Source organism: Sapajus apella, unplaced genomic scaffold (genome assembly GCF_009761245.1).
Source record: "Sapajus apella isolate SASKATOON/1434 unplaced genomic scaffold, GSC_monkey_1.0 scaffold32, whole genome shotgun sequence".
NCBI classification, from domain to species: domain Eukaryota; kingdom Metazoa; phylum Chordata; class Mammalia; order Primates; family Cebidae; genus Sapajus; species Sapajus apella.
In genome coordinates this window covers 3,295,977-3,319,758 of record NW_022436972.1, presented here as the reverse complement: position 1 = coordinate 3,319,758, position 23,782 = coordinate 3,295,977, and the positions used below count along the sequence as shown (strand labels likewise).

At 46.4% G+C, this 23,782-nt stretch overlaps 1 protein-coding gene across 6 annotated transcripts in view; it reads left to right on the top strand.

Moving 5' to 3' along the window:
* SLC7A1 (solute carrier family 7 member 1) overlaps positions 1 to 23,782 on the top strand; it is a 79,799-nt gene that overhangs the window by 37,149 nt on the left and 18,868 nt on the right. For 3 of the 6 annotated variants that reach the window (XM_032294826.1, XM_032294825.1, XM_032294824.1), the window contains 3 exons: positions 3,275 to 3,374; positions 19,220 to 19,603; positions 22,397 to 22,555. In XM_032294826.1, coding sequence (XP_032150717.1) covers positions 19,234 to 19,603; positions 22,397 to 22,555 — 529 coding nt within the window. In that variant the 5' untranslated portion in view covers positions 3,275 to 3,374; positions 19,220 to 19,233. Of the gene's footprint in view, positions 1 to 3,274; positions 3,375 to 19,219; positions 19,604 to 22,396; positions 22,556 to 23,782 lie in introns of those variants that run through there. The other 3 variants (XM_032294829.1, XM_032294828.1, XM_032294827.1) reach the window with 2 other exon arrangements.

The following is a 23,782-nucleotide window of genomic DNA, read 5'->3' as shown; positions in this document are numbered from 1 at the left end:
ACCCTGTCTTGAAAGAAGAAAACGAAAGAAATTAAAATTTAGAACAACTTGAAATAAATGTCTTAATCTACCTAAAATAACAATAATGAACCCATTTTGTGTTCAGTAACTTTTTTTTAATGAAAAATAACTTTTCCAGAACAAAAAAATTCAGTGAGAAGAGTGGCGTTGTTTTACATATTTACAAACCGCTTGGATGTTTAGCTTAATTTAAGGCAGCTGGATGCATATATGTGCTTCTGCATTCAGTCAGTTTGGACGTTTTGTTTTAGTGGAAGTAGACAAAGAAAATATGGCTTCACAGGACTGTACCTAGAAAAGGAAGAATGCTTTAATGGCCTTTTCAGGTAATTGTGGATATTCTTTCTTGATACTACATTAAAACTCCGCAGGCAATAGTGGTTCCACTGTGGAATTTGAAGCCAGTTCAGTAAGCACTTTATACTCTAAAATACATGGTTCTTACACTTCAAATCAGTCTTTTATGCATTTATGGTTCTGTTTTACTGAATTACTGTTTTACTGAGTTATGTAGGTCTTCCAAATGCTGGCACATTTCATCATATATTTTTTAAATTGCACATTTTTTTTACGTCATCCCCAGTATCATCAGAAAATTCAGATTTTAGGGAGCTGTCCGCATCTTGGTGACGAATAAAAGTTTTCTGGAATTCCCATTTTTTTCTTGAAAGCTCAAATGTTATTGCTTGCAGCACACGTTGTCAGTTGTTTCCCTTCTAGATCCTGCCTCTTTTTTTCCTAGAGTTAACTTTCTTTTTTTTTTTTAATATATATATATTTTATTGCGTTTTAGGTTTTGGGGTACATGTGAAGAACATGCAAGATTGTTGCATAGGTACATACATGGCAACGTGGTTTGCTGCTTTCCTATCACCTATATCTGGCATTTCTCCCCATGTTGTCCCTCCCCAACTCCCCACCCCCTACTGTCCCTCCCCTAGATCCCCCCACCACAGACCCCAGTGTATCATGCCCCCCTCCCTGTGTCCATGTGTTCTCATTGTTCAACACCCGCCTATGAGTGAGAACATGTGGTATTTGATTTTCTGTTCCTGTGTCAGTTTGCTGAGAATGATGGTTTCCAGGAGTTAACTTTCTAAACTGCGAATCCCAGTCATGGCCACCCTCCCTCTCCTCAAAAATAAAGTCTAGTTTCCTTGTCTTAGCCACAAGGACTCAGATGACTTTGACCCCAGCCCCCAACACTTGCCATTTCCATTCTTTTCTCAAACCTCTACATTATTTTTTTAGTGGGTTAAAACAACATAAATGGATTATCTTACAGTTCTACAGGTTGGGAAGTCCAGAGTGGGCTCAATTCAAGATATGGGCTGCAGGGAGGCACACCCATCTGGGGGCTGCAGGGGAGAGAAGGGGAGGGGAGGACCCGTTTCTTGCCTCTCCCCGCTCCTTGAGGCTGCCTGCATTCCCTGGCTGGTGGTCCCTTGTTGTAGTCAAAGCCAGCAGGGCTGATGGCGCCACCTCACATGGTGTCTCCCCACCACTGACTCTGCTATACTCTCTTCCATCTGGTAAGGACCCTTGTGATCACTGCGGGCCCACCCCTCATCCCTCTGTATCTGAATTCTGCTGGCCTTGTAACTTGACATGTTACAGTTCCCTGGGATTAGGATGTGGACATCTTTGGGGGCCATTGTCGCATCTGCATTTTTGCAGTCAATGCCTGATTCCTGGAATGCTTCCTTTCTTCCCTGCTTCTCTGAGTGGTAAGCTCATCCTCCAAACATCACTTCATTGCCAAAGCTTTTCCTGGTGTCCAACTACTTTATTTCCTGCCCCGACAGAGGGTAGGGTGTATGGCACCCATCCTGCAGTGGGGCACCAGGATACTGTGTCCCTGCTGAGCTGTGAACCTGACTTTATCAACCTTCATTGTTCTCAGCGCTCTCATGGTATGTGATAGAGCATCAAGAAATAGCAACAATTGACAATTAAGGACATTTGATTGTGGCCTGTGTTTTAAATACTATTGAATTAATGTTCAGTTCCTTTGGTGTGATCACGGCATTAGTTTGGTAAGACAATGTCATTCTTAGCAGTTAATTACCAACATATTTAGAGATCAGCTGTCAAGATGGCTATACCTTATCACAATGGTCATGAGGAAAGCATGTATTGGGCTAAAGAGGGATAAAGCAAATTGGGCAAAATGTTAAATATTGGGAAGTGTAGATAAAGAGTAACTATTCATTCAACTTCTGTAGGTTTGACATTTTCAACACAGAAAGTGAAAAGGAATTAAATATCAATGTAGGATGAAATATCAAAGTATGAAAGATGATGTAGGTGGGAACAGAATAAGATCCCAATTGTGGGAAACCTGGTTTGCTGCTAAGTTATAAAACTCTAGCTGTTGATTAGCATCTTTATGTGCATTTTTGGTATAATGATAATCTTGCCTGGGTTCATATTAGGTGCAAATCATATTTCAGACAGCTTAATTAAACCTCTTCAGCTCCTGGGTGAGTGCAAGAAACTGTGCAGAATGTAAATGGTAAGATTTAGAAAACAAAGAGCTTTATATGCCGTGCGTCTGCTAGGTTCTTCCTAGCGTGTCCTCGAGCTGTATTCACACCAGGCACTCCCAGGCACTGGCCAGCACGATTCCACTCTAAGGTAACAAAAGTCCTGCATCCCAGATTTAGGATAACCTTCTGCCCATGCTGAGATTCTTGGTGTTATCGGCAGGCGTCTGCTCTGTGCTACCATGGCATCTGTTAGTAGTACCCATAGAACTCCATCACCAGATGGCCGATTGTACAAATTCGAGTCCAGGTATTTCCAGAAGGCACCAGCTAAGGTTTTCTGCCCCTGCTGACCTTGCTGGTCACTACCGGTGTCAGGAGGGGACTCACTCCCCTTTGTGGCCCCTAACCGGGGCCTCAGAGCTTTTGCATGTCTACAGCCATGCCCTAGATTTGTGGAAGGAGATTACCCGTGTGATGCTTTTATATCTTCCTCTTTGAAATGTAAGAGTTAATTTCAGAGATAAAGTGGTGGAATCTCTGGTGTGGAGGGCATCTAGCCTGGCTCCTCATCTTCTCCCTGAATTCCCCCATGATGTCCTGTGGGGCGGCCCCTTTGCCGTCCACCCTGTCTTCAGTTGCTGTTAAGGTGGCATGTGCTCCCTGCTCCAGGGCTGAGCTGAATCTGTTTTCCCTGTACCAGCCACAGACTTGGACATCCTGGGGTCAAAACTGAACATATCTGATGGTTCCTCCTTGCCTTTCAGGATCCCAGAACCTTCCTTGTATCTCTCCTGAGACATCTTTGCTGCAAGATCGAGACTGTCCTCTGGTGAGAAGCTGTCGAGGCCTCGTGTCATAGTCCAGGTATAGTCTGCCTGTCAGCATGACAGCAGCATGCTAGAATATGTTGTTCTGTTTTGTGCTAGACTGTTATTCATTTAGACTCCTAGTTGTCTGTTGACGTTTTAAGTTAACTGACAACTAAAACCCCTGGTTGTCTTCTGTTTTAGATTCCCAGCTGCTACACTTTTCAGACTCATGTGGCTACCCATTGACCCAGTAGAAAACAAGCCCATTTTTTCACTTTAGTACGTTCCTTAAATTCCTGCATTTCCTTTAGTCCTATCCTATGGCTTCTTATCCCACGGCTGGCCAGGCCTTCCGTCCCTGAGGCTTGGTCACCAGGGCAGGCTCTGGGGAAGGATCATCCTGGAGCTGTCCCACATCATTCCTGGCGCGGACACTGGGCGCTTTGTCTTGTGCTCTGTGCCACCCGGCTCCTGGGCACTGGCGTGCAGCACAGCGGCTGTGATCCATCCCGCCATGTTTCTGTCTGTGACTTCTGGAGCCTTTGCACTTCTCAAGGTCAATGGCAGCTTCCAGTTTTCTTCCTGCCCCAGAACTTTTCATCTTGCCCCCATTCTTCTCACTCTCCTCCTTACTTTAACTGCTCTCCCTTTCACTTAGGAATGCTACTGTAACTTGTTCTTGGTTTGGGTGCTGTAACCATCTGCTATAGGGCAGTGGTATTTCAGGGTGTTCTTTGCAGCTTGAGAGTTAATTCCAAGTGGGCATAAGAGCCAGGTGGGTCAGGGGGTCGGTCAAGGCTGGCCAGTGAGGCGCTCTGTCCCCTGTCTGTCTTTAACTACGAGTAGCTTCATTTTTATCTGATTCTTCTATTTGGGTTTGGCATAGGATGTAGTTTGGGAAAAAGATTTCTGCTATAAAATACTTCAAACTGCTTGGTTATTTTTTTACTAAAATAAAAATGTTTACTGAGAACGGAAGCTTCATCATTATTGTTGCTGTTTTATCACAAAAAAATAGAGGTAAAGCTTTTCAGTTGAGGGAAAGTGTGTGTGCGTGCGTGTGTGCGCGTGTGTAATGAACCTCACCTGACTTCTTTCCCACCTTCTCACATTCTTAACAGTCATTTGAGGCCATTCATATAGTTAATTCCAAGACTTTGGCTATATTAGGAATGCACACATACTCAGACTCAGCAGCCCACACTGAGTTCTTAATCAGAAGGACTTCTGGGGAATATAGCCAGTGACCTTTGCCACATGTAAGCAACTTTGAGTACACTGCCTTGAAATGAGAATTCAGGAGGAAGGAGGGGCTGCCCATGAGCCTCAAGTTCCTGGGGAGGATTAGGCTATAAGTAAGCACCTTGTTTATGGGGCTGCTACAGCCTTGTAAATGTCAGAAACAAAGGTGCAGAATTACCAGGTGCACCTTCCCAAAGGCAGTAGGTAAAATTAGTTGCTGGCTAGCAGGGAAGTGGGAGGACATTCTGCACAGGCCAGAAGCCACTGTGTGCTGGGGTGTGTGAGTCTTGAGCACCCTTTTCTTTCCTGTTCAGTTTAGGTGCTTAATTAGTAAAATAACTGAAATTAGAGTGAGTTCATTCTGCATTCTTCCTCCCGTCGCCCCAGTGAGATGTGTTTCTGCTGCCTTCACGGACTATTTTAGAACATCTTCTGGTGTTACCTAACCCTGGGGCTGGGCGTTGACATCTGAGTGAATAGCCTAAGTCAGACTCTTTCACTTCTTGGGCTGCGCGGTGCAGTATTGAGGTGTGAGGGGAAGCCCTTGGGTGGTCTTGGGGCACAAGTCCCGAGCCCTCTCCGAATCAGGAGAGTTTATGGCTTACTGGGCACCGCCATGATGTCATCTTTTCCTGTTGAGGAGAATCAGGCCAGGTGCCACATGGTAACGTAGGTGGCACATCTCCTAGAGGCCTTTCAGTCTTGGCCACGCTTGTTGTTTATCACATTCCGTCTTCTCCCTTCTGTTCTGTTCCCTGCTGCTGCCTCAGTCTCTGCAAGGAGGGAGGACACATAATAGGTGTATCGTAGGTAGTTGTTGGATGGATCGTTGCGAATGGTTACTTGCTTGCTTCTTTCCAGACTCTGCACTCTGAGGGCAGGGACAGTATGTGGTCTCATCTTTATGGCCCCCATAACTCCCTATAACCATGGCCCAAGGCAGATCACCTAATTTTTCAAAAAGGAAATAACAGGTATTTAATGTATGCCATTTTCCAGGAGGAGAAAATTACTTTCAAATAATTCAGCCTTCCAAAATAGCCTCAGGGAAAGTCATGGTTATCCCCACCATTGAAGCAATGTATTAAAGAAAGGTTGCTGCTCTGGTCTCAGCTCCCCAAGGACTCAGTAAGCCAGTGAACACCAGTGCACCCATTATCACGCAAGAGCGTTTGGACTACGTATTAGTCATCTCTTTCTCCAGCTTAAAATAACACACAGCTTATTTTCTCAACGTTCCTGTGGGCTAGGAATCAGAGCAGGAGTCAGGGCCTCCCTGGGGCCTGTGCTTGGGGTCTCACAGGGCTGCTGTCTGGATGCTGGCCCGGGCTTGGTTTTCATCTGGAGGCTTGACTGGAGAAATATCCTCCTCCACCTTCCCTCAGGTTGTTGGCTGGATTCATGTTCTCTAGTTGTAGGACTGAGTCCTGGCCTCTTTTTTGCTGACACGGAGGCTACTCTCAGCTCGCAGAGGCCACTCGCAGTTCCTGGCGGCTGCCTGCATCTCCCAGAAGCCCCCTGCAGTTGGTGGTCGTGGGGCCTTTCTCAGCATGGCTGCCTGCTTCATCGAGCCAGCCCAGCACAGGTCACCTTTCCTTACTCCTTGAAAGGAGGAGTTGGAAAGTGTTTTCCATCTGCTATTGTTATAAGAAATTATTTCACTCCTTGCTTTTTTTCTGCATTTGTCCCTGATTTTAAACCTTCTACAGGATCGTGGCCCCACAGGACCCATTTTCCCTTGAAGCCAGCATGGACGCCCTGAGCTATCACTGGCCCTGCTGGCTGGTGGGTGGCTCCGGAGTGCCTGGTCCTACTTTGGGAGCGAGGTGGGCTAAATTGCTTTTTGTGAGCTGCCTTGGAACTTAACTGCAGTTTTGTCATGTTATTTATATAGGAAAATGTGGTCCTGGGGCATGTCAGGAACTTCCAGCCGGCAAGAGGTCCTTACCTCTTTTTCTGTGTTTTTTTTTTTTTTTTTTTTTTCCTGTGGCATTGGGGACTGTAGAGAATAGTACCTGGGGCATATGTTAAAATGTCTCTTTTCAGCCTTTAAGAATTCCTTAAAAAACAATAGAAGTGGCTGGGCACAGTGGCTCACACCTGGAATCCCAGGACTTTGCAAGGCCTAGGTGGGTGGATCACTTGAGGTCAGGAGTTCAAGACTAGCCTGGTCAACATGGTGAAACCCCGTCTCTACTAAAAATACAAAAATTAGCCAGGTGTGGTGATGTACACCTGTAGTCCCAGCTGCTCGGGAGGCTGAGGTGGAAGGATTGCTTGAACCCAGGAGGTGGAGGCTGCAGTGAGCTGAGATGGTGCCCCTGCACTCCAGCCTAGCAACAGAGCAAGACTCTGTCTCAGAAAACAAACAAACAAATAATAGTTGTAATCTGAGCTCTCTCTCTGTCCTGATTCTCTGAAAATATGTGGAGTCTGACTGTCACAACGCTGTAACCAAAAAATGAAGAATTTGGATTGTGCATGGTGTGGAACATTGAGTTGAATGTTGTCATATTGAGGGGCTGGCTCTGGGGTCACGTTTGTGTGGCACTCCAGAGTGACAATCTGTGGTCATGGTATTACTCTGGTGCCTTCCATGAAAGCCATGCAGGTGGCACTGCCTGTGGCGGATGATAAAATATAGACCACATGGTGTGCTGAAAGGGCCACTCCACCCTTCACCCCCTCTGGCACTCTTATATGGTGGGAAAGAATGGCACTGGCCCCCCATTACAAGCTGCCTTGTCCTCCACTGGCTTCCTCCTGGTCCGTGGGTGCTCTTTTCTCCCTGCCTTTGATCGTTCAGATGAGCAATGTGGGCAATTGGCTATTTCTTTCCGGATGCCTGAAAGGAATTTCAGGTAAATTGAATTGCATTCTTTTCTCTGGTAGAGGCTCTTCTCTTAGCGCCCACTAGCATATCTGCTTCACATAAAGAGAAGTCCTCATTAGAAAAGTATAGCCAGTACTTGTTGAAGACCGAACACAGTCAAGGTGGTCAGCCAGGCCAAGAGACTGTGATGTTCTTTTCAGATTAGAAGTGTGTTCCTTCTGGAGTGAGTGTCGGAAATTCTGGTCACCAGTGAAAAAGTGTGATTGTGAGTAGGGCAGGAAGACCTACCATAAACTGTGGCATTTCCTGGTGGGAATTACTTGTGCATGACATGTGCTGCGTAGATAATCCCCATGGTAACTACAGGCATGTGTTTTATGTGTGTGTCAGGGCTCTTTGAGAATAAAACAGGGACTGGGGAACAAATAGCAGATAAACACGAAAGGTCACAGCATTTGCTTACGCAAAGGTGTTGTATGAGTTGGATTAAAATATTATGCTGTAAGGCAAGCATATTGATTTGCTACCAAAAAACAAGAGAAGGCTGGACCTCAAGAAATGGGAAGTCCTCATGCTCAGTTTTTTCCTTCCAATGTTTCTTACACAGACCAGATTAGTCGCCCAAGATCACGTTTTGTGGATGTTCTTCCTTTGCTTAAAACTTTTGCTTTTAAATAAAGGTGTAAATCCCTTAGCTGGCCACTCAAGACCCCTAAAGGGGTCACCCTGCCCTGCCCCTGCTCCAAGTCACAGATCACAGGTCAGCGTGCCAGCCTCGCCCAGTTACTGGCATGCCACCTGTTGTCCAGCGGGCATGGGATCCATCTCCCCAGTCAGGTTGTTACCTGTAGAAAGGTAAGGAAGGGGTGAACCGCAAAATTCACTTGTGCCCCTTCCAATGTATCACTCTGAAACGTGCCCCGCATTCCCGCTTATCAGCATCTCATGGGCAGACTCAAGGTGGGCTTGGCTTGTTGTGGGACCCTCACGCCTTTCTTTGTTCTCCTTGTTTGTTGATTTCATTAAAAGAGATTTTCTTTCCCTTAATTCAGAAACTGTACATTTTAAAGCTGTGGAAATATGGAAGAAACCATTCATAATCTGCTTCTGTCTAGAGACAACTGCCTCACTTCTTCCTGCACTGCAATTCTTTGTATACACTTACTTTTATGTTATGATTTTTGAGGATTGCTATAATGCTGTTTTGACACTTTTCCCCTATTTTCATCAGGGACATCAGATCTCGAACATAATATGTAATCCATCTGCCTTATCTGCCACTTCCTTCCACATACCCCTTCTAGGCCTCTGCTGTCTGTATCCTTTCCACAACTTTCCACTGGAGCCCCGGTTGGGTCCTACAGCCAAAATTACCCACTTTTCCTCAGTCCCAGATGCAGTTCCTGTTACCTCACAGCCAGTGGGTTTTGGCTAGCAGCTGGCTATACAGGAAGTGGATGGATTACATCGATTCATTCCATTGCACGTGTAATCATGGACTTCATTTTTACAGGGGTATCACATTCAAGAAGAGGTTGTCACTTAACTCGTGACTTTTATATTTGTGGCATTTCAGACACGGTAACAGAGTAAGAATTATCAGGCAGCAGGGAGAATGAGCTTGGTCAAAGTTGAGTCAGTTTGGCACCTGGCATGGAATAGGGTTTCAGGAATTAGGTGACCTGGTTCAAATCCTGGCTTCACTGCTTACAAGTTACGTGACGGCAGACAGTATAACCTGCCTGCTACACTCTGCGTTTTTATTCTTACAAGAGGACTGGCAATTGTGACTTGATTGCCTCCTTAGGAGGATTTCACGTGGCAGTGCGTGTGTGTGTCGTGGAGCTTGTGGGGTGTGACGTTGGCTGCTTCTAGCAGGCCCCCACCCTGCAAGTCTGTCCTTCAGGTCATTTCCTGGGCTGTGCCCTGTTGTTCATAGTGTTCCTTTGTCTCCTCTTGAACCAGTGAATTTTCTGGAAGTTCCAACTTTTTTCACAAAAATAAAGTTGCTTGTGGTGATGAGGAGACCGGGGGAGAAGTGAAAATTTCCAGGAGTTTCGGGATTAAGGTGTTCCGAGGCCTATGTGTGAATTGGAGGACTGCCTGGGTTTATTAAAGGTTTGTTGAATTAATAAATGAGTGAGTGGGAAAATATCAGTCTGTGAATGTCCAGTGAAAATTAAGTTAGGTTGGCATGGAGCCCTCCGCCTTGCTCTTGTTTGCAATGCTGATTCTCCTTGCGAGGAAATTTATAGAAGGAGTGAAAGAAAACAAATTTAACTCTCAGGATACCTTAGAGGCTCAGAAAATTAAAGTGCCAATGTTCTAATCTTAGGGGAACTTCGTTTAAAACATTTCTTTTTTCCATCTTGAGATGTGAGAGCCAATTCCATAGCCAGTTCCAAGGCCCAAGTGCAGTGATGCAAAGAGATGCATCACAGGAGATGCAAAGCCTGTTTCACGGAAGCTCCCACTGTGTAGGGCCAGCTCCCAGCTGCTTCTGGCTAACTGGCGCTGCACTTGGGAGGCAGCGGAGGGTCTGCCTGCGGACCTGTCCACAGGGTTTGTACACTGATGTTTCCTTTCCATGCTGCCCAAGTGTGATGAAAAGGCACGTGTCCGAGAAGCCCCGGACTCCGATAGGATAGGATACCTGTCTTTGTCGTAACGCATTTCTGCGTGCAGGGTCTGGGCATCTCTCCTGATAAAGCACTACCCTCCCGAGTGATGACGGAAACACCTCGAGAGACGTAAACTCTCCACTCACCCTGCTGGCTTCAGGAGGAAACGTTTTTCGGGTGTTCTCTGGTTTTTGTGAAGATGTAGCTTTTCCACTGGCTTCTCGTTTTTTATGTCGGTGTTTGATTTGGGTAAACAGCATTGGAAGACTTGAGCTGAGTGAAGCCGGTGGTACCAACAGTGCCTGTGGAAAAGCTTCGATGAAGGGAAACCCTGGTGACGGGAACCTTGAGCTGATAGGGATTGTCTGCCCTCTGCCTCTGTGAGGCAGAGACAGCTGACCAACAGATTGTTATTGAGATTTAAAAGAAAAAAATTATTATGAGGAATTAATAGTTACTACTGGTAGCTGTTAGTACTAGTACCGTGGGGTGATGATGATGGTTCTGTGCATTAGGAGGGTAGTGAGTTCTGTTTTCATGGTGTTTCCTAGTGCATTGTCTTGTCAATACTATCTGGTGCCCGCTAGGTGCCAGGGGCCTAGAGGGATGATTGGGATGCAGCCCTTGCCCTGGGGGAGCATCTTGAGGGGGTCGAGTTGAGTCAGTGGGGAGGAGCTTGCCCCCCCCACACAAGGTAGGTACGGTGTCACCTGTGCCCTCTCCACCAGGCATGGTGCCATCTGTGCCTCTTCTTTATTTTACACCCTCTCCTCACTGCCCCACTATGCCATTCCCCAGAATCTGTCCATCCAATTCAGAGGACAGTTAAAGGCTTTGGAGTCAGTGAGACTTGAGCCCCAGCTGCAACTGTCATTGGTTCTATGCCCTTGGGGACGTTACTTGGGAGAATATTATAGAAGTTACTTCATTTGTGATGGGGCCAGGCATGGTTAGTTTAAATCTTCCCAGATGATTCAGATGTGCAACGAGCATTGAGAATAACTGAGCTGTAATCAAGCCTGCGTCTCCTTGTCTCTAGAATGCAAGGTATTGCCTGTGTGATAAGGGGGTGAAAAGATAAAGTAAACTATGTAAATGACTCTCATTTGGCTGGTGCCCCAGGATGTTAGGTTTTTTTGGTCATGACTATTGTTTTCTCATTGAAAACGTGAAACGTCATTCTAGACAATACAGCAAATGATGGAAAAGAAGAAAACAACAAAAACATACCTGTAATCTGAAAGATAATCTCAGTTAATATTTTAGGATTTTACACCCACATACTTACTCATTGGGATTATATTATGTTCTTTTGGACTTGGTGTTTTCTCATGACATTAGAAGTTGAAAATGGCTTACGGACTGCAAACCATTTCAGCAACAGATTCACACTGTGAAGATCTCACTGGGTTCCTTCACTGGGACAGCATTATCTGCTTTCCGCCTATAGGTTATTTGTTTATTTGTTTGGGCCTCTGCGTTGTGTGAGTGGGTGAGATCCCAGGGCTCCTTAGTTACTTTTACCTGGCTGAGGCCCGATGCTGTATGTGGTCTTCTTGACTTCCCCACTGTGCCTGGAAGCTGTTCTGCAGTTGGTGGGTGCTCAGCCCAAGGACCGGCACCTGCAGTAGAGCCTCAGGTCCTCCCTTCCCTGCACGCACCCCCTACACCAACCCTCTCCATCCTCCTGCAGAACCTCTGATCCCTGCCTCCTCCCCACCCCTCTCCATGTAACGTTGCTTTTGCTGTAGGACTTAGAGTGGTGTGCTGTAAACTTTGCGTATGGGACCTCAGAGGTCCCTGGGAACTCCTGTGATCAGCCCTGTTGAGTCAGTAGGCAGAACCGCGTGGCAGGGAGGTAGGGCTGTCAGGCTTTCTGATTGTGGCCGAGGCTGTGAAGTCACCACTGAGGCCTGAAGGACTGAAATTCCTTGTTCAGCTATCACGCTGGCCCTGGGGTCCTGCTGTGCCAGACTTGAGCTGTCATGTTGCCTGCAGCTTGTGGATTTTAGAAGAGTGTAAAGTGTCTTTGTAACCAAGGCTTCCAGCTCGATGTATGGAAGTGCCCAAATGGTTCTGTGCCTTGTACTTCTTGATGGAAGGCCACGCTTTTTTCCCCCATGTAAGTAGTGGCCTTTGGAGACAGACTAGTTGCTGTTCCCACACTCCGCTTCCGGACCCTGCTGTTCCAGGAGCCACTGTGTATGTTCATACCCCTCAACCCCAACCCACCATGCTGCACTTCCCAAGAGTAAGGACTGGGGGTTTGCCCATTTCTCTTAAATCCTAGCTGTCACAGTGCTTTGCACATAACAGGCAAGGGATCAGTCACTTTGGGTGGAATTTAGTTATAAGCCTCAGCATGTCACTAGCTGCCTGGGGTCAGCCAGATTTAGACTCTGGGGCCTTTAAAAGAGCCCAAGCTCAGAAGTCATATTTCATGGTAGGCAGAGCCTCTGCCCAGTGAGGCTGGGGCCATGCACCGTGCACTGTGCCTTCTCTGCTGCTCACTGCACAAGTGGACCATTTTTTTTTTCAAGCTGCATAATTTTTGAACCATTTCTTTCATACTCATACTTTTGATTCTTTGATTTACTGTCTCCAATTCAGTTTTCTTATAGTTAAGGAGCTTATTTAGTCTCTTTTTTTCTTTTTTTGAGACAGTGCTTCCCTCTGTCACTGAGGCTGGAGTGCAGTGGTGTGATCATGGTTCACTGCAGTCTCCTTTTTTTTTTTTTTTTTTTTTGATACAAGGTCTCCCTCTGTCACCGAGGCTGGAGTGCAATGTGCGATCACGGTTCACTGCAGTCTTGACCTCCTGGGTTCAAGCCACTCTCCTGCCTCAGTCTCCTGAGTATCTAGAACTGCAGACACATGCCACAGTGCCCAGCTAATTTTAAATTTTTTGTAGAGTTTAGGTCTTGCCATGTGGCCCAAGCTGGTTGTGAATGAGCTCATGTAGTCTTTTTTTCTTTCTTTTTTTTTTTTTTTTTTGAGACAGATTCACTCTTGTCACCCAGGCTGGAGTTCCATGGCACAATCTCAGCTCACTGCAACCTCCGCCATCCAGGTTCAAGCGATTCCCCTGCCTCAGCCTCCTGGGTAGCTGGGATTACAAGCGCCTGCCACCACACCCAGCTAATTTTTGTATTTTTAGTAGAGATGGTGCTTCACCACGTTGGCCAGGCTGGTCTCGAACTCCTGACCTCAGGTGACCCACCCACCTTGGCCTCCCAAAGTGCTGGGATTATAGGTGTGAACCACCGTGCAGAGCTTATGTAGTCTTTAGTGATGCTTTGCACAGTGAAAGGTATTCTCTGCCTGTACTCCCTGTAGGCAAACATGCCTTCTGCAATGCGGAGTGACTCTGGAAAGATTGTATGATTGTACGTGTTTTTCTGATGATTAAAATAAAATAGAATTTTTAAAGAGAATTTTGAGAAGTATTATCATAGTGAATAATAAAGTTACTGCTATTAATATTTTGATATACTTTTTATCTGACATTTAAAGAATACATATGTATTTTGTTTATCCAAAAATATATACTTCTGTAGTATTTTTCTGTAAACCTATCATGAACATTTCTTCATTGTATATACATAGTCTAGAAAGACGTTTTTAACGGCTACATTATTTAGTCCTATTTTATTACAAGTTATTCATAATTTTTCCTACTCTTGGACAAGACGGGGTTTTCCCATTTTTTTCTACTTCCCTTAATGACATCATGTTTACATCCAGAATAATTTTAAATTGTATTCAATGTTTGTGAGCAGGTTACTCATGATTTTCCCAGTCATGCTGTTCTCTGTCAGTCTTCTATACATTGTATGTGAATTGAATTTTTATGAATTAGGGTTTTCCCTTTGATATGTACTAAACTTGTAAGATCTATCCTCCTATCTGCTCCCTGCCCCTCATACCCGAATTGGCAGTGGCTTCTGATGACAGGAGAAAGAATGATCTACCTTTGTGCCAGGCTCAGTTCACCTGGGAGCTTCATGAGTCCATGTTAGGTCAGTTATGACCTGCCCTTTGATGGCCTTAGGCACTGACCACTGTTACTTTCCTTTTCTGTTCGGAGTCTCTTTGCCTGTTAAGGGAGCTCCATTGTTCCTTCTCAAGACCATGTTCAGTTCTGTCAGTTTCGTACCTCTTTCTGCCGTGCCTACCTCCTTCTGTCTCCATCCTTCGTGTCTGCCAGTCCCATCTGATCTGACTTGTTTTTTAAGATTTAAGTTCTTGCACCTGGGCCTCCTAACATCTGCGGGGAAGTGAATCCTGCTTTGAGGTCGCTTCCTTCAGCACACATTTTGCCCTTGTCATTGAGACTCCACGTCCTCTCCCACCCTGGCCAGCATCCCCTTCCCCCCTCTGTGGCTGCAGCTCACTCAGCTGTGCGAGCCCTGCCCCCTCTGTGCACACTCGATCTAGAGCACTCTGGGACTGCTGGGCAGCTGCCCACATGCCAGCCGTGAGGTTGGCCAGCCGTTCTTGTTCAGGAAAACGGAAAAGATGCCATTGGACTATGCCCATCCATCTATGGTATCCTATAATAGTGCAACCACCCTAGCAAAGACAGAGATTCCTTAGCCTGGTACAAATGTAGACCACGGTCTTTTTGCTGCGCGGGTGAAAGATTTTCCTCTGGATGGCTCCCGCCAGGTGCCTGGTGAAAGGGGTCAACTTGGGCCCAGGCCATTCTCAAGGCCACTGAAAGGGCAAGCTAAAAGCGTTGGCTTCTTACCAAGATGGAGATTTTCTTGAAAGAAGGGCATTTCTTTCAAGAAGGGCATGAGACATGTATGTTCTCCAGATTATCAGCGCTGGGCTTCTCAGCAGTAGTTGGCTGCATTTTTGTTCCAGTGTCTTCCAAAGGAATTGAGTTTTCCCTCTTGCTTTTGACTCCTCCTGTCCCTCAAGGAAGCCATTAAGCTGGAGTGTGTCAGTGGCGGAATGATCCATTAAATTCAAGGGCGAAAACATCACACCATTCAACCCCGCTCACTTACAGCAGAAATCTTTAAAATAGAGCATGAGAGTCTTTATCTCAAATTCTGACCCAATGGGTCATTTTGCTCCTAGTGTTACATAGTGGTTACTAGAATAGAGTGCAGATTTAGAATTCTTGTGGGAAACTTGCTTTTCTCAGGATACCCCTCAGGTAAATGTTCTTTGATAATAAATGACAGGGAGTAAGATAGATCCAAGACTCTTGGGGTTGCAAAATTTCTATCACACCCTCAAAAGGAGGCATTGACTGTTGTGTAAATTCCTCCCCACCTAATTTCCAGATAATGCTGTCAAAGTATTCTGGCAACTTTCTGTGTAAACCCCAACAGCAGGAAGTCTCTACCAACCAGACTGCTTGCGGGGGTTGGAATGGTCGGACTCATTTTGTGCAGAGTAGCTTCGTGCAGCCTCACTGTTGGTTGAACAACCAGCTTTGGAGTCCTGGTCTGAATGTATGCGCTGGTATAATGTGTAGAAAATGCTGACAGATAAAACCACTTGGAGCACCTTTACTTCCAAGGAGACAGGATATTTCTTAAAATAAACCCAGGACAATAGTAATGTCTCATTTTCTCCTACCCTGGGAAGTAGAAAGGAACACCTAACCTGAGACATTTATGTTCTCCAGATTATCAGCGCTGGGCTTCTCAGCAGCAGTTGGCTGCATTTTTGTTCCAGCGTCTTCCAAAGGAATTGAGTTTTCCCTCTCCCTAGATAGCAAGCAATACTTAATAAGTAACCAAGGTAAAAAGTAATCTCCTGGAGGGGTCCAGCTGTGTCCACTCCACCCCACTGAGACATAAGCACTTCCCTCCAGCACTTCCCTGGGCTTGGTCAGGGGAAACAGGCCAAGAAGAAAGCAGGTCACTGCGTGCCTATTCAGGGGAAATGAGCTGCACCTCTGCACAGTTGTCTCACCAAAAAACCCCTTTTCACATTCTGTTGGAAAACTGTTATCTGTATCTAAGCTTACAATAATTTGATAACCTGCCCCTTCATTTTGAAGGGGGTGCAGAGGTCCCCCCAGCATAAGTTGCTTGGTTGTTTGAGTGGGCTTTCACCCGGCAGCAGTTATCTGTGCCAGTGGTGACACAGGTGCAGGTGTGCACATGGGCTTTGCATCTATGCACGTCCACGGGTGTCATTTGTCTTCTTATGCGATCAGCAGGCTCACATTCACCTTCTGTTCCACAGAGGCCCAAAACTATGTTACCGGAGTTTGTCTGGGCTCTGGTGTGCTCCTTGCCAAGAATCCGTGTGGCTCCTCTTGCGGCTTTGGTTCTGCCTAGGACAACAGCACATTTTTGAGAAAGGAGTGCAAACCAGGAAACAGCCCTCCTGGACAGCCCAGGACAGAAAAAGGCAGGGTGACCCGTCTCACCTTCTGGGCGTTTAGGTTATGTTACCCTGTGAAGCCTAGGAAAGAAAATACTGTGGAGTAGCATTGTCTTTGCCTTGCACTTGGCTTTTAGTGCTTTAAGGAGGGAATGTGCTTATTGTTGAGCAGAAACGACATCTGGGAGAGGATGGGGGCAGGCAGTCGCGGTCTGTGCAGCCCCCAGCCGCATTTCCCAGCCAGATCCCAAACAGTGCAAGTCATAAGGAGCTTTCACACCCTGTTTCTCTCCAAGGCTCCGTCTACTTAAAATACTTCCCTCCCTGCCAAAAGGGATATTGAAAAGTGACTTTGCAGCAATTTTCGCACATCTTCCCGCACAGGCTTTTCAGCCGAGGGCTATCTTGAAATGTTGCATTTTCCCTTTTAACTTAACTATCCAAGCAATTGTCTACTAAATGCTTTGTTGTGATTTACAATTTGACTTGAATAAATCTGGCTAATACCCCAAAAGGAAGAAAAGAAAAAGGCGTTTCCAGGAGAAATCACCCCTGAGAAGACTGGAGAGTGTTGGAGCCTTCTGCAGACCTTGGGGTCCCAGCAGTGTCAGGTCCTTGGTTCCTGCCCCCCGGTACCACTTGGAGGCTCTCTCTTAACTGCCCAGGAAGCCCCGGGGATCCCTGCCTTGCTGAGACACCTCAGAACTGCTCTGGCACGAGAGCTTGCAGAAGCAGTCCCGTGCGTTGCTGAAAACAACCTGGGAAGCTGTCTGTCTCTCTGCTTGCTCTTTTGTCAGCTCCAGAGGCCCTTTCCTGCTCTTCTCCAACTCTGCGATCTGATGTTCCTGCTCCACCACTGTTCCACAAGCAGCGCTCCCTCCTCATTTCCTCCCTACTTTTGCCCCACCTGCTCTACCATGATATAATTTCCTTCCTACCTGTGATGCCACCGGAACCCCAGAGGACTGGGCCTGCAGAGTCCGTGACCTGTTTGACACTTGGCTCTCTGAGCTGTTTTCCCCATCTGTGTAACAAAGGGATAAGATCAGATGATTTTTATTCCCCATTCTAGCTCTAAATTTTGAGTCTTGAGATTTTTCTCTTCCTTTGGCCCTTCAGATAAAACAGAGCAGGCACCACCCCCAGCTGCTGAAGGACCTGGAGCTGGTCAGTGATGTGGCCGTTGCCCAGGGGCCCTGAGCTGCAGCCTGGGGAGGCCCTGCTGCACTGCACCCGCCCAGCAGCTGAGGGTGCAAAGGCGTAGGCAGGCAGGGAAGCATTCAGGTGGCTAGGCTCGGATTTTTCTAGACTTGCCATCTCAAGTGACTTAATTGCAGCTGAGTTAGGTCAGCAAATACCAACAGATGATGATCAACATGAATAAAATGGTGACTTTTTGTGTGTACCTTAGTAGCCAAAAGTCATGACGATAGCTTATCTGTGCACATGCTGCTGTTTTTAGATTTTTAAAATAAACTCTGTTTTAGGATAGTGTTAGGTTTACAGACGAATTGCGAAGCGTACAGAGCTTGCATGCGCCCCTCACCGTTTCCTGTAGTAATGTGTGCCTTACTCTGGTGGGTACATTGGTTACAATCAGTGTTGATGTGCTATTGCTAACTGTCATCCATATTTGATTCAGGACCCCGCATTGCATTTACTCCTCACATCTCCTTAGCTCCTCTAGGATCTGACATTTCTCAGACTTTCTGAGTTTTTAAGGACCGTGACAGAACCAGTCAGGTATTTTGTAGAATGGGATGTGCCTGATGATTTTCCCATGGTTAGCCTGGGGCCGTGTGTTTTGGGGCAAAGACCAAGGAGGTGAAGTGCCCGTCACATCACATGCCCACATGTCTGTCACTGCTATTGGCCTCAGGCACTTGCCGCAGGCGTTGGCTCTCGAGTTTCCCCACTGAAGAGTTTATATATCCTCCCACCTCCTCCCTTCCATCCTGGACTCTGTGCAAGGAAGTCTCTTCCCTTCAGGTGTGGGGAGCAGAGCTCCCCCTTTCTGAGGGTGGCTGCTGGTCTGTCCTTGCTGAGGGCCCTGTTGCATCTGGCCGGGCAAGGTGGGCCTGTAGGTGGGAGGAAAGCAATTCTCAGAGCCATCCCACAAGGCATAAGGTGTCGTGGACCGTCACGGGGCATGCTCCATGTGACAGTGGGATGAATGAATACGTGTCCTCTTGTGATAAGTGCTCAGGAGCATATCAGACATGCATATCTATCATGTACCATAGAACGCATTGGGCTGATATTCCAGCCCAGAGGAAAAGTGCTTCCTGGAGGAGTAACAGTGATGAAAAGCCCTCACTTGTAAAAACTCAACAGTTTTCTGCTTAGACCTATCTCTTTGTTACCTTAAAAGTGGAGGCAACATGCTCCTTACCCTCGGGATCCTAGAAAAATCTACCAAAAAGAAACAAAAAAAGGCATTGTTATTGCTATTCAGGGTCTGTGAGTTTTAATAATTTAATAATGAAATTAAGATGTGGTTTGATTTGCCTTCTATTACAGCATACTTGAAATAACACCTTGTTTTTCCTGGTGTATCGCCTGATGACTGAGTGTAGAAACACTGTCATTAATGCATGTTTCCTCTACACGTCATTTTCACCCATGGAAGAGTCTCCATTAAGAGGAGCTGAAATAACTGCGGAAGCTCAGAGACCGCAAAGTGAAGTCTGCGTGCTCCTGACAATCGACGGTGGGATTCTGCGAATGAAATCATTTTAGCAGGAAATGATTATGAAGGACCTGATCACTGTGTGTGCTTCGGTAATGCGATAAGATGAGAGTAATGAGTGAAATGAGGAGCAGTCAGGAAACGTCTTTGTTCTTTTTCAACAGATCTGAACAGCAACATGGGGTGCAAAGTCCTGCTCAACATTGGCCAGCAGATGCTGCGGCGGAAGGTGGTGGACTGTAGCCGGGAGGAGACACGGCTGTCTCGCTGCTTGAACACTTTTGACCTGGTGGCCCTTGGGGTGGGCAGCACGCTGGGTGCCGGCGTCTACGTCCTGGCTGGAGCGGTGGCCCGTGAGAATGCGGGCCCTGCCATTGTCATCTCCTTCCTGATCGCTGCACTGGCCTCGGTGCTGGCCGGCCTATGCTATGGGGAGTTTGGTGCTCGGGTCCCCAAGACAGGGTCAGCTTACCTCTACAGCTATGTCACCGTTGGGGAGCTCTGGGCCTTTATCACCGGCTGGAACTTAATCCTCTCCTACATCATCGGTAGGTCCCAAGGAGCCTGGAGCTTGTGCTCTCTGCCACTTTTCTGTTGGCTCCCAGCTCTGAATCATTTAAAAGTATTTAGTTTATTTTAGTATGTTTTTTGATTACTAGAGCAAATGCATCACTGATAGAGAAAAATTGGGGAAATAAAAGCACAAAGAAGAAAGTAGAAATACCCTGCCTGGCAACCTGGAGAAACTAATTCTCTTATTCCTTCCTTCGTTCCTTCATTCTTTCTTTTAATAAATGTTTATTGAGTACCAGCTCTGTGCTGGGCATTGTGCTAGATACTAGGGAATCCCATGAAGGCATAAGACACTCTCTTATGTTCCCATGAAGGCATAAGGCAGCCTCTGTTCAGGAGTTTACCATCTACCGATATAACTATTATTAACATTTTTTGTGAATTTAAATGTGTGTTTTTGTACAACCTATCTCTTTATAAAACAATGTATAGGAAACATTTCTCATATCGTTAGCTGTTTTTCCATAGTAATACTTGTAATGCTTGCCTACCATCATGTAGATTTATACACACAGCGTAACGTATAGGCTGTCTTTATGGGACGTTCAGATTGTTTCCATGACATCTTGCTGTTGTTATACACAGTTAATTACTTTATGTCTTGGGGCTTAGCCATGATTCTTTTCCTTAAAACTGTCTAAGGAGCAGAATGGCTCTCGGTGAGTCTGCGTGTTTTTAAGGCCTTTGTTGAGTGTGATCCTCACGTAGCCAGGGCCCCTTTCCCTGCAGTGTGGGCACAGGGCTTCGGCCTGTAACACAACCACCTAGCAAATAAAGAAGCAGACATAGAAAATCTTTCCAGTTTTCCAGGTAAACATGCTTTGCTTCTCTTTATGCCTTTTTTTTTTTTTTTTTGTATTTTGATTACAACTGAAATTGAACACATCCGCTTAAAAGGAACAAACACCTAAGTCTCAGAAGCAGCAAAGGGTACCAATGGCCACTCGACATGCCATTTATTTTTTTCCTCAAACTTTTTGGTAATAGCGAAAAATAGTAAGACTTGGTAAGTTGAGCCATGTAGGTCCCACCTTGCTTCTGTATCAGCTCCCACTGGGCCCTACCCCACCCTCTCTGCCACACATGCTGCCTGCCAGGACCCTCACTGCCCTGGGCTCCCTACAGCACTATCTCTGCATGGGGGGGCACCACTGCCCCTTCATCAGGACAGCTGGTGGAGGGCACACACTCATGCTCTCTGAGCAGCACCTTCTCTTTCTTTCCAGCAGCTGCAGTATCTGCTGAGAGCCAACATAGCTTACTTTTCTGAATTCTAAAATGAAATTCATAATGTTTTCTTTCAGTGCCACATCAAAACTTACAACCACACATGGTTCTCACAAGCTGAAGTCTCTCAGTGGGAATGTAGCTATTGCAAATGGACCGTCATGTTTCCAGAGGATTTACTTGAGCATAAAATACACATTGAGCATGAAGTGCTTGCAGCATCTAGACCAGCAAATGAAAGGCTCTGTCAGAGTGCCGTTGGCTTGTGTGAGGCCACTTGCATGCATTCTGAAAATTTCTTTGCAGCCTTAGCTGCTGGGAAGGGCAGTTTTTCCAGCAAACATTTTTTTTTGTTAAAGGCGTGATTTAGAAATTGGAAGGGGGTAGGCTGGGAAGAAAGGCTGGGTAGACCCTCTCATCCAGCAGGACAGGGTTTGGGTGCCAGATTTGCTGTGAGCCGGCCGCTCTGGGGGTGACAGGGAGATGGTGAGACCATTTTTATAGAATTCATATTAGACTGGCTGCTCGGGAGAAAGAAATGTGGTTAAACTTCTGATCGTTGCAAAGATACTTACCATAAGACCAAATAGTGAAATTGAATCTCTGCAGATCACTCTGGCAAAATGCTGTGGATAATTAGGACCATGGTCACCAACAGGGCCCCCTTTGAAAATAAAGGAAAGTGCTCTCTGCATATACTGGAATTTTAGTGCCATTTCCTGAGAAACATCACTGGAAGCACGCTCTGACTGTCTTCAGAATTAAAGAGAGTGAAAGAGAGCAGCCAACTCTTCTTGGTGTTTCGGGTGCTGCCCTGCTGGCGTTCTTCAGCGCTGGAGGGCGTAGGCTGCGGGGAGAATGAGGAGGGCTGGGCTCTGTCTGTGCTCCTGCACTCTGGGGACGCCGTGGCCTCCAAGTCAGGTTCATGCACAAAGTGGCAGAGGTGGCTGATGCCTGCTCTGAGGTGAGCAAGTGGCTTTGTCCCTGAGATGGGGTTCAGCCCCTTTAAGGACCTCCTAGGACCGTTCTTCTTGCTGGGAGAACAATGTTTTGGGGGTGCAGGTACCATCACCTCTGCTACCAAGGGGCTCCTAGAAAACAGGCTTCCTAAGCAGTGTTTGCCCAGACTGCCAGTTGTACCCCAGGAGTGCATTATGAAGTCAATTTTTCATGTGTTGTCATCAGTATTTAGTTTTTTAGATGAAAATAGGTACCATTAAATACTGTCAGAGTGCCTCTCAGATGGTAAGGGCAACACTCGTTTTGCAAACTTTTATTCAGATGTATATATTTGATAGACACCTGTGCATATTGGGTAGGATGTGAAATGCATTCCCCTGCAGGCCCTAGAAGCCTTCTCGCACTTGGCACTGGTCACCCATCACTTCTGGCTCAGCGTGCACTGTGGTCTGGCTGCTGCCGTGAGGTTCCGGTGCGCCGCCTGTGACTCCTGCAAGGATGCTGTCAGCCTGGAGCTCCACTACAAATACCTTGCTAACCGTTGTCCTCCCATCCCCTCTGTTGTGTGTGCTTTGTGGCAGGTACTTCAAGCGTAGCGAGGGCCTGGAGCGCCACCTTCGACGAGCTGATCGGGAGACCCATCGGGAAGTTCTCGCGGACACACATGGCTCTGAACGCCCCCGGTGTGCTGGCCGAAAACCCTGACATATTCGCCGTGATCATAATTCTCATCTTGACAGGTAAAGCCCACGCCGAGAAAGAGATGAGGTCAGAGAGTTGGGCAGAGGTTTGGTGAGAGGCTCCCGTTAAGCTCCTTTCTTTTCTCGTCTCTTTAACCATAACCCCCATCTCTTTTTGTTCTGTTTTTGTGCTTCATGCAGGCATCATATGTGTCCCTGTCTTCATGGCTTCTTATAGATTCATACAGGGCTGGCCTGCTTCATAGCTGTTGAGTTGTGTGCTGACTCATTAAAAGAGAATCTTAGGTGTTTAGCCTAGCCGTTTGTGGAGTAAGATTTTGTCAGCACTGGGCAGGCTTTTTATGTGAGTATCCTGGGAATAAAAATTCTTTTGACTCAGTGGATGACCATTTGGAAAGCAAAGCTGTCATTCATCCGCCAGGAAAATGTGGAGGAATGAGCCCTGTCTGGAACACGAATGTGTGCCTGGGGCGTCTGAAGACCACTTGGATGGTTTTTACACCTAACAACCATCAAAACACCCTTTCAATACATAAGTTTCACGACAGAGTTGTGGTTACAGAATTTGAAAAATCCCAGAGACTGCCCAAACACAGCCGATGGCAACTTCTTGCTAGTGACATTTGTGCGTGTCTTGGCCAGTGGGATGCGAGTTTTGCTCTGTGGGACTCCGTAAACATGAAGCTGAAATGCAGATAAATTCTCATTTGGGGTTAGAAAATCTTGGATGAGTTTTAAAAACGACATGCCGTATTTTACACACCACATAACTGAAATAACTTCACTCAGGCTGGTCTCAGCAGTATTTCGAGTCCAGCTGGCAGAATCATGCATCAGAAAGTAAGTCTGCACTCGTGAGATTTCATTTTAATAAACCTGAGAGGGAGGGACACTAAAGAAAAAAATATGTTGGTGCATGTCGAGGTGTTCTCCCTGTGATTAATTATACAATTATCTTCTACATCTGTACTTTAGAATTCAATCTCATAGGTACAGCAATTTTTATTTTATTTTATTATATATTTTATTTTATTTTGAGACACAGAGTCTTGTTCTGTCACCCAGGCTGGAGTGCAGTGGCGTGATCTCAGCTCACTGCAACCTCTGCCTCCTGGGTTCAAGCGGTTTTCACGCCTCAGCCTCCCGAGTAGCTGGGATTACAGGCACATACCACCACACCCAGTTAATTTTTTATATTTTTAGTAGAGATAAGGTTTCACCATGTAGGCCAGGCTGGCCTTGAACTCCTGACCTCAAATGATCTGC